Below are 12,566 nucleotides of genomic sequence, written 5' to 3'. Positions count from 1 at the left end.
CCACCTCCCGCGGGAGGGCATTCTGCATGGACTGTAGAGCTCCTGCCTCGGATGTGTTCTTCACCAGCCAATCGTCGAGATAAGGGAACACGTGCACTCCGAGCCTGCGAAGCGCTGCTGCTACCACAGCTAGGCACTTCGTGAACACCCTGGGCGCAGAGGCGAGCCCAAAGGGTAGCACACAGTACTGGAAGTGACGTGATCCCAGACGAAATCGAAGATACTGTCTGTGGGCTGGCAGTATCGGGATGTGTGTATAAGCATCCTTTAAGTCCAGAGAGCATAGCCAATCGTTTGCTGAATCATGGGAAGAAGGGTGCCCAGGGAAAGCATCCTGAACTTTCCTTGACCAGATATTTGTTCAGGACCCTAAGGTCTAGGATGGGACGCATCCCCCCTGTTTTCTTTTCCACAAGGAAGTACCTGGAATAGAATCCCAGCCCTTCTTGCCCGGATGGCACGGGCTCGACCGCATTGGCGCTGAGAAGGGCAGAGAGTTCCTCTGCAAGTACCTGCTTGTGCTGGAAGCTGAAGGATTGAGCTCCCGGTGGGCAATTTGGAGGTTTCGAGGCCAAATTGAGGGTGTATCCTTGCCGGACTATTTGGAGGACCCACTGGTCGGAGGTTATGAGAGGCCACCTTTGGTGAAAAACTGTCAACCTCCCCCCGACCGGCAGATCGCCTGGCACAGACACTTTGACATCGGCTATGCTCTTCTGGAGCCAGTCAAAAGCTCGCCCCCTGCTTTTGCTGGGGAGCTGTGGGGCCTTGCTGAGGCGCACGCTTCTGACGAGAGCGAGCGCGCTGGGGCTTAGCCTGGGCCACAGGCTGTCGAGAAGGAGGATTGTACCTACGCTTACCAGAAGAGTAGGGAACAGTCCTCCTTCCCCCATAAAAACGTCTACCTGAAGAGGTAGATGCTGAAGGCTGCGGCGGGAGAATTTGTCGAAAGCGTTATCCCGCTGGTGGAGCTGCTCTACCCCCTGTTCGACTTTTTCTCCAAAATGTTGTCCGCTCGGCAAGGGGAGTCCGCAATCCGCTGCTGGATTCTATTCTCCAGGTCGGAGGCACGCAGCCATGAGAGTCTGCGCATCACCACACCTTGAGCAGCGGCCCTGGACGCAACATCAAAGGTATCATATACCCCTCTGGCCAGGAATTTTCTGCATGCCTTCAGCTGCCTGACCACCTCCTGAAACGGCTTGGCTTGCTCAGAAGGGAGCTTGTCCACCAGCCCGCCAACTGACGCACATTGTTCCGCATGTGAATGCTCGTGTAGAGCTGGTAGGACTGAATCTTGGCCACAAGCATTGAAAAATGGTAGGCCTTCCTCCCAAAGGAGTCTAAGGTTCTAGAGTCCTTGCCCAGGGGCGCCGAAGCATGCTCCCTAGAACTCTTAGCCTTCTTTAGGGCCAAATCCACAACTCCAGAGTCATGAGGCAACTGAGTGCGCATCAGCTCTGGGTCCCCATGGATCCGGTACTGGGACTCGATCTTCCTTGGGAATGTGGGGATTAGTTAAAGGCTTGGTCCAGTTCGCCAGCAATGTCTTTTTTAGGACATGATGCATGGGTACAGTGGACGCTTCCTTAGGTGGAGAAGGATAGTCCAAGAGCTCAAACATTTAGCCCTGGGCTCATCCTCCACAACCACCGGGAAGGGGATGGCTGTAGACATCTCCCGGACAAAGGCCGCGAAGACAGACTCTCGGGAGGAGAAAGCTGCCTTTCAGGGGAGGGAGTGGGATCAGAAGGAAGGCCATCAGACTCCTCGTCAGAGAAATATCTGATGTCCTCCTCCTCCTCCCACGAGGCCTCACCATCGGTATCAGACACAAGTTCGTGAACCTGTGTCTGAAGCCGTGCCTGACTCGACTTCGTGGAAACACAGCCACGGTGGGAGCGTCGAGAGGTAGACTCCCTCGCCAGCACCGGCGAAGCTCTCTCCACCGACGTCGTCGGGAGTCTTCCTGGGAGGCGGGGGCGGCCACCGGTACCGCAAGCGGTACCGATTCGGAGACCTCAACCCCGACAAAGGGCCAGCCGGCGCCTGCTCGACGGTACCGGTGGCACAAGCACCCACGTACCGGAGGGGAAGGGCACAACAGGTCTCCCAGGATCTCTGGGAGAACGGCCCGGAGACTCTCGTGCAGAGCGGCTGTGGAGAAAGACATGGAAGCCGATGCAGGCGTCGAGGTCAGAGTCTGTTCTGGGCGTGGAGGCGGTTCCGGGCTGAACAAGGTGGAGCGCATCGACACCTCCTGAACAGAGGGTGAGCGATCCTCTCGGTGTCGATGCCTACTGGGTGCCGACTCCCTCGGCGACCCAGAGCTCTCGGTACCGACGCGGGAAGGAGACCGGTGTCGATGCTTCTTTGATTTCTTCAAACGAAGCATGTCACTGGAGCTTCCCGGTACCGACGAGGAGAACGTAGAATCCAGCCGTCGCTTCCTCGAGGCCGAGGCCGAAGAAGGCCGGTCTCGGGGGGGCTGTACCGCAGGAGCCCTCAGGGCAGGAGGAGACCCACCTGAAGGCTCACCGCCACCAGCAGGGGAATGGACAGCCCTCACCTGCACTCCAGTCGAAGCACCACCGTCTGACGACATCAGCAACAGCGGAGGTCCCGGTACCACCGACGCCGACGCAGCCTTCCGATGTCTTGGTACCGACGATGCAGAGGGTCAAAACCTCGATGCCGTCGATGCCGAGGTCAAAGACTTCGATGCTGTTGACGTCGATGCACTCGATGCCCCCGGTGCTGTTGTCGACGAAGAGCCCGAGAACAACACGTTCCACTGGGCCAATCTCGCTACCTGAGTCCTCTTCTGTAAAAGAGCACAAAGACTACAGGCCTGCGGGCGGTGCCCAGCCCCCAGACACTGAAGACACGAAGCGTGCCTATCAGTGAGCGAGATTACCCGGGCACACTGGGTGCACTTCTTGAAGCCGCTGGGAGACTTCGATTGACATGGGCGGAAAAATCACGCCGGCGAAATCAAAATTCGTGATGGCGACGAAGGCACCAAAATAAGGGAGAGAGAAAAAACCCGTACCGAGGCCACGAAACAGGCCTACCCCGAAAGCGAAAGGAAACTTACGCCAGGGAAAACAAACTGGACACACGGGAAGGGACAAAGACCAAAAGGTCTCTTTTTTTTTTTTTTAACGAAAATCGCGAAGACGCGCGAGGGTCAACTTGAGGGGCACGAAACGATGGCAAAACACGACCGTCCCAAGCGCGGACAAAAGAAGACGGACGAACACGAGCTGGTTCGGGCGGGAAGACGGCCGCGCATGCGCGGTGCGCATGGGCGCGCGAGGACTAGCAAAGTCCTTTGCTAGTGAAGTTTCCGGTTGGAGGGGGCTGCTGTGGACGTCACCCATCAGTGAGAACAAGCAGCCTGCTTGTCCTCGGAGAATGGCAGATATAAATCAAGGTCGGTATACATATAAAGTAGCGCATATGAGTTTATCTTGTTGGGCAGACAGGATGGATGGACCGTACAGGTCTTTTTCTGCCGTCACCTACTATGTTACTATGTTACTATGAGTAAGGAAAGAAAGCACCTATTTTTCTTTACAAAATTTGTGCCAATTAGGCACCTGCTTCTAAGTAACTCATACACATAAAACAGTGGACACCCACATTTTTCATATCTTAAGCTATTTTAGGCATATTAAACTTGAAATTACCTGTCCCCATCTCTGACATCCTGAAACTGTTTTCCAATGAGGCAGGAGAGAAGAGGCCCAATTCTTGCATCAGATGCAAAAGGCTCAGCCACACCTCCAATCCAAATATCGATATTGTTTGGTGTTCCGTAAAGATTGATGAATTTTCTGGCCAGGTCACGATTCTGCAGAACATTAGCAAGTTCATCCAGGTTACGAGGCTGCGAGAGGCCACAGAATCTTCTCCAAGCATTGTAGCCTGAGTGAGGAGTGGAACAGAACATCAATCATTCAACTCTGCATTCCAGGAAAAGTATGTCCAGAAGTCTATGTCCTTCATGTGCTAGGGACTGCATCCTCACTACTTTTTATAGCAGTTTTCCATGTGAAAGGCACATAGGGCATTGTAAGTCAGAAAAGAGGTCCGGGCAGGGGTGCTGAGCAGGGACCATGGGGAAGAGAGACCAGTCTGACCTTCTCTGATTTTAAATATTGGCGGACAAAGGGAGGCGGGGGGGGGGGGGGGGGGGGGCAAAGTTGATAGAAGTGAGGCAAATAACTCTAGCACCTGTTTCCCCATATCTGTCCCTTGAGGACAGGGCTGCGTGAGCTGGAAATGTGCTCTGAGCAACACGCCCTCTAGAGCCCACTGCATTACAGCCAAGGACAGGACAAAAGTTTGGAGCCCCTGCCTCCCTTGTGCCCTATGTGGCCACACTGCCCTGACATTAGCTCACTACAGCCCTGCCACTGTCTTCCATCCCCCACCCCCTTCATATGTTGTTCTTTCCATTTTCCTTTTCTCTCCTGTAAGTGCCCTTGTTCACTCCCTCACCTCTTTTCTTGCTCCTCTCTTACCTCTCTCTGTAATTCCACTCTTTTGCCGCTCTCTCCTTCCATTCCTTCTCTTCTGTCTCCTTTTACTCCTATGTCAATCCCTCTTCTCATCCTCTCTTTCTAACGTGTGTATTTGAAAGACAGAGAGTTCACACTAGATCCCAATCCTACCTTCCTTTTCCTCTTCTCCCTACAACATCTGGATTCTGGAGCCTTAAATGAAGCACTAGGTTCTGAACATACAATCTTTCATTTAGGAATATAGACCACCCCCCAAAGTACCCCAAATTCTAATCAGAAAGCCTCTGCATGTTCCCTTATAGAATGCAGTTTGAGTACAACTGGCCCCGGCAACTGGTTAAAACAACAATGTATGAGAGCAATTTTCTAGCTGGTCCCCCCCCCCATATGGAAAACTGGTGGAGGAGTCAGGATTTTCTATGAAGCTTACAAATTAATGGAGTTGGGGGGGGGGGGGGGGAGAGAAATCACAAATCACAGCACAAATGAATGAAAGTTTTTGGAAATGAGTCCATAGTAATTTCCCAGAGTATGGCAGATGGAAAGAGAGTATTGCTCACTGTGCGTTTCCTGAATCTTGAAGAGGAGAGGCCCTGGTAGAGGAGTTTGTGGAGATGGAAAAGGGCATTAGCCATTAAGGAGACAAAGAAAATTGCAAAGTAATCAGTTTCTGAAGCTTTCTTTCTGTTTTTCGTCCTGTCTGGGATGATCCACTATCAATAAACCACTATCAATAAACTGCTGCTGCGGCTAGGAAAGCGAATAGAATGTTGGGTATTATTAGGAAAGGTATGGAAAACAGGTGTGAGGATGTTATAATGCCGTTGTATCGCTCCATGGTGCGACCGCTCCTTGAGTATTGTGTTCAATTCTGGTCGCCGCATCTCAAGAAAGATATAGTAGAATTGGAAAAGGTGCAGCGAAGGGCGACTAAAATGATAGCGGGGATGGGACGACTTCCCTATGTAGAAAGACTAAGGAGGCTAGGCTATTCAGCTTGGAGAAGAGACGGCTGAGGGGAGACATGATAGAGGTATATAAAATAATGAGTGGAGTGGAACAGGTGGATGTGAAGCGTCTGTTCACGCTTTCCAAAAATACTAGGACTAGGGGGCATGCGATTAAACTACAGTGTAGTAGGGGGTCACGTGATGCCGAGCTAGGAAGCGGCTGTGATTGAGGAGAGCTCCCGGTTCGACCCTCGAACTAACTATTTAACAGAGCTTTTACCACAAGACTTTGGTGCTGCCGATTGAGGACTGATCTCTGGAAAGCAGCTGAAACATAGTGGGCTTCTTCGAGTGCGATGGCCCTTCGTGCGCCGCGAAAAGATAAAGATAAAGCGCACCAGAGTTAACATAAAATGGCGGGCGACGGCGAATCGGGCCAAGCCACAATCAGCTCAGCTTGGGTGGCGGAGGTTGTGGCGGAGGTGCGGAAAGTCATTGACGCCTCCTTAGATCAGCGGCTGCAGAAAGTTGCAGATAAGCTCGACACCGTGGACGGAAGGCTGGAGGACTTGAAAGGTGAATTCTCAGCCCAATGCCAAAGAGTGTCTGACTTGGAAGATAAGGTGCAGCAGTTGACGGCTGGGAAGGAAGACCTGCAAAACGTGTGCGTTCGCTGGAGGATCAGATTGACGACATCGAAAACCACTCTAGGCGAGCTAATTTGCGGCTGGTGGGTCTCCCAGAGAAGATCGCGGATTCGGAGCTTCGCGGATTTTTAGAATCCTGGTTGAGCAAGAGTCTTCAATTGAAATCAGAAGCAGTAGAACTCCGCATTGAACGCGCCCATCGTTTGGGCCCGCGGAAGGCCGCAGAGGCCAGGCCGCGAGTGGTTATCTTCAAGCTATTAAATTATGTCCACAAGACCGAAATACTTAGAGCTATTCGAAGTAGAGGCACTTTAACCTTTGAAAATCAACCTGTACTTTGCTTTCAGGACTACTCTTCTAGGGTGGCCCTGTTGTGCAAGGCCTACACTCCTATTTGTGGAGAACTGCGTCGGCGGAACATTCAGTTTGCGTTGCTGTATCCTGCGCGGCTCAAAGTATTCACCGAAGGGAAGCCGCAGCTGTTTGAGACAACTGATGGAGCCAAAGCTTTCCTGCAAACGCTACTGCCGTTGTAGGCGCAATCACCTGGAGCGGTGGACGATAAGTATGGTAATTCTGGATGGTGGTGGTTGCTTGAGAAGGGACTTTGCAGCTCTCACAGTATTCTTTCTCTAATGTTTGTTCTTTTTGTAAAAAAGAAGCTTGCTGTCCATATCTGAAAAACCATATGGGATGGTGCATGGGGTATCCTAGATTTGAAACAGTATGACTGCCCAATAGTCTGCTGATAACAGTTGTTTTTTGGATATTGGATGCTTGCAATGGGGTGACATCAGTTGGATGTATAGGATCTGAGTTATGTTGAATTTGAATCCCTGAGGGGTATAAAAGGGGAATTGAAGGGTAATTGCTTTGGGTGAGGCCTGAGTGACTCGGATGGAGGGATGTAGGGAAATGCTCAGAGGATGCATGATGCGAGTGTGTGGGGCATGGATGATGTTTTGGATGATGAAAAAGTAGAGACATGCACTAGTTATCTCTGACTGGGTGGTGGGGAATGATAGCTTAGCCTTCTTGATTAGCAGAGGGGGACCGGGGTAGTGCTTCTCCTACGGGGCCTACTTAGTGGGGGATGGTGGAGTTGGGAGCTTCAACCCAAGGGAGGGAAGGGGAAGTGCAAGTGGTCGGGGGGGGGGGGGGGGAGTTTGGTTAGGTTAGGGGGGGGGAGATGTTTCATTTGTTATGTTTTGTTTATTTATTTTGTTTCTTGCTTTAATTTTTGTGATGGTTTTATTGCCCGGGTGGCTCCCCCGGTCTGTGGGACGGTGCAGGCACACTGGAGTAGAGTGGGAGAAGTGGGGGGCTGGAAGGGTTATTGCTGGGGTAGCCCTGAGGCCTACTTTAAAGGATTGGATATTTGGAATTACTTGCATTCTATTCCTCCATGACTACGCTCAAATTGATATCATGGAATGTGAATGGGGTTTCTTCACCCATAAAATGACAAAAAATTATGCAGGCCTTAAATCAGCAGAGGGCAGACATAATTTTTTTACAAGAGACTCATCTGCCCACTTCAGAACACCTTAAATTTAAGAAATGGTGGGTGGCAGACTTGGTGGAAGCGCCGGCAATAAACCGTAAGGCAGGACTGCTGATCTTATTCCGGAGGGGACTGGAAGTTCAAAAGATGCAAATTTGGAGAGATCCCAAGGGTCGTTTTCTAATTGCCAGGGTGATATTGGATAAGCAAGAAGTACTTTTATGTAATGTTTATGGTCCCAACAACTATGATAGTAGCTTTATACATGCCCTAAAATCGAGTGTAGTACCGGAAGACTGGAGGGTAGCCAATGTTACTCCGATTTTTAAGAAGGGTTCCAGAGGAGATCCGGGAAATTATAGACCGGTGAGTCTGACGTCGGTGCCGGGCAAGATGGTGGAGGCTATTATTAAGAATAAAATTGCAGAGCATATACAAAAACATGGACTGATGAGACAAAGTCAGCACGGATTTAGTGAAGGGAAGTCTTGCCTCACCAATCTAATGCATTTTTTTGAGGGGGTAAGCAAACATGTGGACAATGGGGAGCCGGTTGATATTGTATATCTGGATTTTCAGAAGGCGTTTGACAAAGTGCCGCACGAAAGACTCCTGAAGAAATTGCAGAGTCATGGAATCGGAGGTAGGGTATTATTATGGATTAAGAACTGGTTGAAAGATAGGAAGCAGAGAGTAGGATTGCGTGGCCAGTATTCTCAGTGGAGGAGGGTAGTTAGTGGGGTCCCGCAGGGGTCTGTGCTGGGTCCGTTGCTTTTTAATGTATTTATAAATGACCTAGAGATGGGAATAACTAGTGAGGTAATTAAATTCGCCGATGACACAAAATTATTCAGGGTCGTCAAGTCGCAGGAGGAATGTGAACGATTACAGGAGGACCTTGCGAGACTGGGAGATTGGGCGTGCAAGTGGCAGATGAAGTTCAATGTTGACAAGTGCAAAGTGATGCATGTGGGTAAGAGGAACCCGAATTATAGCTACGTCTTGCAAGGTTCCGCGTTAGGAGTTACGGATCAAGAAAGGGATCTGGGTGTCGTCGTCGATGATACGCTGAAACCTTCTGCTCAGTGTGCTGCTGCGGCTAGGAAAGCGAATAGAATGTTGGGTGTTATTAGGAAGGGTATGGAGTCCAGGTGTGCGGATGTTATAATGCCGTTGTATCGCTCCATGGTGCGACCGCACCTGGAGTATTGTGTTCAGTACTGGTCTCCGTATCTCAAAAAGATATAGTAGAATTGGAAAAGGTACAGCGAAGGGCGACGAAAATGATAGTGGGGATGGGACGACTTTCCTATGAAGAGAGGCTGAGAAGGCTAGGGCTTTTTAGCTTGGAGAAGAGACGGCTGAGGGGAGATATGATAGAAGTGTATAAAATAATGAGTGGAATGGATCGGGTGGATGTGAAGCGACTGTTCACGCTATCCAAAAATACTAGGACTAGAGGGCATGAGTTGAAGCTACAGTGTGGTAAATTTAAAACGAATCGGAGAAAATTTTTCTTCACCCAACGTGTAATTAGACTCTGGAATTCGTTGCCGGAGAACGTGGTACGGGCGGTTAGCTTGACGGAGTTTAAAAAGGGGTTAGATAGATTCCTAAAGGACAAGTCCATAGACCGCTATTAAATGGACTTGGAAAAATTCCGCATTTTTAGGTATAACTTGTCTGGAATGTTTTTACGTTTGGGGAGCGTGCCAGGTGCCCTTGACCTGGATTGGCCACTGTCGGTGACAGGATGCTGGGCTAGATGGACCTTTGGTCTTTCCCAGTATGGCACTACTTATGTACTTATGTACTCATAGATTGCTAGAGATGCCAGATATACCTATACTGATGGGAGGGGATTTCAATTTAGTTCATGACCCAACTGTGGATAGTTCTTCAGGAATCCGGAGGGCGGGAAATTCTAATAAGGGTATTCCATTAATCTGCACTACGCTACATGTGCTAGATGTGTGGCGCACGTTACACCCCATGGAGAAGGATTTCACCCACCTTTCGAGAGCCCATGGAACTCAGTCACGGATTGACTATTGGTTAATATCAACATCCTTGTTCTCAAAGGTAAAAGAGGCTGGGATTGGGGCTTATAGTGTGTCGGATCATGCATGGGTGTGGTGCACACTTGCAATAGGTTGAGCGGAGACAAGGGCATTTAGGTGGAGGTTTCCATTGCAATTGTATTGGGATGTTGAGTTCCGAGACTACTTGTTAAAAAAATGGGCTGAGTATCAGGAAGATAATGCTGCACACAGGAACAACCCAGTCCTTTTCTGGGAGACGGCTAAGGCAGTTTTGCGCGGAGAAATTATAGCATACACGGCATTTAAAAAGAAGGCAAGAGACCGGGAGATTTTGAGGCTAGAGAAGCAATTGACTAAGGAGCGGATTCTTTATGGGAAATACCAGTCGGAAGATAGGCGGAGTGCTTTGATGGCTGTACAGACCTCATTGGGGGAGTTACTTCATGCGCGGGTGGTTAAATCAATGCAATACTTCAAGTACCAGTTATATAGGCATGGGAACAAATCTGGGAAGCTAATGGCCCGACTGATTCGAGGAGCTAGAGGTTCGTCTAGAATATCTCAAATTGATAGAGGGGATGGTGTGTTAGTTAGTGAGAGAAGACTCGGAAATTTTGGATGTTTTCTTGAAATACTATAAACAGTTATATGCAGCTTCAGAGGGGGAGTTATTGGAGGGTGATACCTACTTGCATAGTGTAGATCTTCCTTGTGTGCATGATAAAGATCGTAGAATGCTTGATGCAGACATAATAGAGGATGAGGTGGTGTTAGCCATACAGCAGAGCACTGTGGGTAAGGCACCGGGGCCAGATGGCCTGAGAGCTGAATTTTATAGGCTCCTTTCATCATCCCTTGTAACATTACTACATTCGGTGTTTACGCAATTTATTTGTGATGGGGCTCTCCCTTCATCACTCCAAATGGCTCAGATTAGTCTGCTGTTGAAGCCTGGGAAGGATCCTACGAAACCGTCTTCATATAGACCCATATATTTATTAAATACTGAGGCTAAGTTGTTTGCCAAGGTGTTGGCGAATCGGCTGTCGCGGGTTTTGCCCTCTGTGATAGCCGATCCGCAGGCGGGATTTGTCAGGGGTAGAACCATCGTGAAAAATGTAAGGAAGATCATGATATCTCTGGAACAAGTAGAACGCACACAGACACCATCCCTTGTGGTTAGCTTCGACGCTGAAAAAGCGTTCGACCGGGTGAGTTGGGGATTTATGTTTGCGGTCCTGCGGAAATATGGAGTGGGAGAGTCTTTTCTTCAGGCTGCTGTGCAAGTACTTTATACGTCTCCATTAGCAATGATTGACTTGAACGGGGGGTTCACGCCCCCCTTTGCGATTAACAGGGGTACACGTCAGGGGTGTCCTCTTTTTCCCTTGCTTTTTGTTCTCTCACTAGACCCTCTGGTGAGGGAAGTGGTGAGTAATCCAGAAATAAAAGGGGTGCAGGTTGGGAGTCAAGAATTCAAACTGTCTGCATTTGCGGATGACCTGCTGATTCATATTGTTGAGCCCAAGGGTTCGTTAACAACTTTAATGGAGAGCTTTCGGGAGTATGGGGAATTTTCAGGTTTTAAGCTCAATCTGGACAAGTCTTTGGCACTACCCACCTGCGAGTCTGTACGACGAAAATGGGTGGGTGGATTTCCTTTAAAATGGGGGACTAATTCGTTTAGATATTTAGCAGCTCTGTACGAGAACATCACGGCTGTATAGGTGTAATGTTGAGAGGTTGCTGAACTCCACGAGAGACTGGCTGCAGAAGTGGATACATTTACCACTCTCACTTCATGGCCGAATACAGCCCTTCAATATGGTTCTTTTTCCAAATATGTACTCCAGGTCTTACCGCTGCGGTTATTGAAGCGGGATCTGGGTGTGCTGAGAGGATTGTTATCTAAATTTTGTTGGGCGGGGAAAAAGCCCAAAATGGCCTTTAGATACCTCTTAGGAGCTTGGAAGCATGGTGGTTTTGGATTGCCAGATCTGAGAGCGTATAATCACGCATGTCTAATGCGGCATCTAGGAGACTGGTATTTGAATGAACAGACTTTTACACCAGTAGAGCTTGAAAGAGAATACTATGCACCTTGGCATATTAACTATTTGATGCAGGAGGTAGGTAAACAGCTGCCCAAAGAGTTGAGAAGTAGCATAGTACTGCAATCGGTGCGAGAGGCCTGGAGATATTTAGTCCCGCTATTGGGGGGGGACCCTGGGATATCGGACCAATAAGCCATTCGGGGTAACAAACAGTTTCCCGCAGGACAAGATAATGCTAGTTTTCGACGATGGGCTAATGGGGGGTTAACTCTCTTTAGGCATGTATTAGATGAGGAGGGTAGACTATTTATTTGTCTATTAGATTGTAGACTATTTATTTGTCTATTAGATTGTAAGCTCTTTGAGCAGGGACTGTCTTTCTTCTATGTTTGTACAGCGCTGCGTATGCCTTGTAGCGCTATAGAAATGCTAAATAGTAGTAGTAGTAGTAGTAGTATTTAATTGGGCGCAATTTCAAAGTCAGTTGGGAGTGGAACAGAGAGATGTGCTAGCCTATTTACAATTACAGCATTATTATAAATCTTTGGATAGGAGAGCATTAGGGACCCGGATGGGAACCTGTTTAGATGAGTTTTTTGGGCAGTTTTCTGAGAGGGGACTGTCGATTTCGTCTCTTCATAAGGAGGTGCAAAAACGGGTAGTGAGTCGGTCCAGAGCGGCGATTTTACGTCGTTGGAATCAGGATTTAGGGGAACATCTGACGGAGATCGATCTCTCAGTTTTGATTTAGAAGATCCCTGAGGTGTCTACTAGTGCAGAGTTGAGAGAGTGCCAATATAGGGTTTTACACCGAGCATATATGACACAGGAGCAGTTATT

General features: G+C 49.1%; 1 protein-coding gene across 4 annotated transcripts in view; it reads right to left on the bottom strand.

Moving 5' to 3' along the window:
- The window catches only part of LOC115456483 (myeloperoxidase-like), a 131,332-nt gene that overhangs the window by 21,246 nt on the left and 97,520 nt on the right, over positions 1-12,566 (bottom strand). For all 4 annotated transcript variants that reach the window (XM_030185593.1, XM_030185592.1, XM_030185591.1 and 1 more), the window contains exon 12: positions 3,693-3,930. In XM_030185593.1, coding sequence (XP_030041453.1) covers positions 3,693-3,930 — 238 coding nt within the window. The remainder of the gene's footprint in view (positions 1-3,692; positions 3,931-12,566) is intronic.

This window comes from Microcaecilia unicolor, chromosome 13, assembly GCF_901765095.1.
Source record: "Microcaecilia unicolor chromosome 13, aMicUni1.1, whole genome shotgun sequence".
Classification (NCBI taxonomy): domain Eukaryota; kingdom Metazoa; phylum Chordata; class Amphibia; order Gymnophiona; family Siphonopidae; genus Microcaecilia; species Microcaecilia unicolor.
The sequence above is the reverse complement of the archived record's forward strand: the minus strand, read 5'-3'. Positions and strand labels throughout refer to the sequence as shown.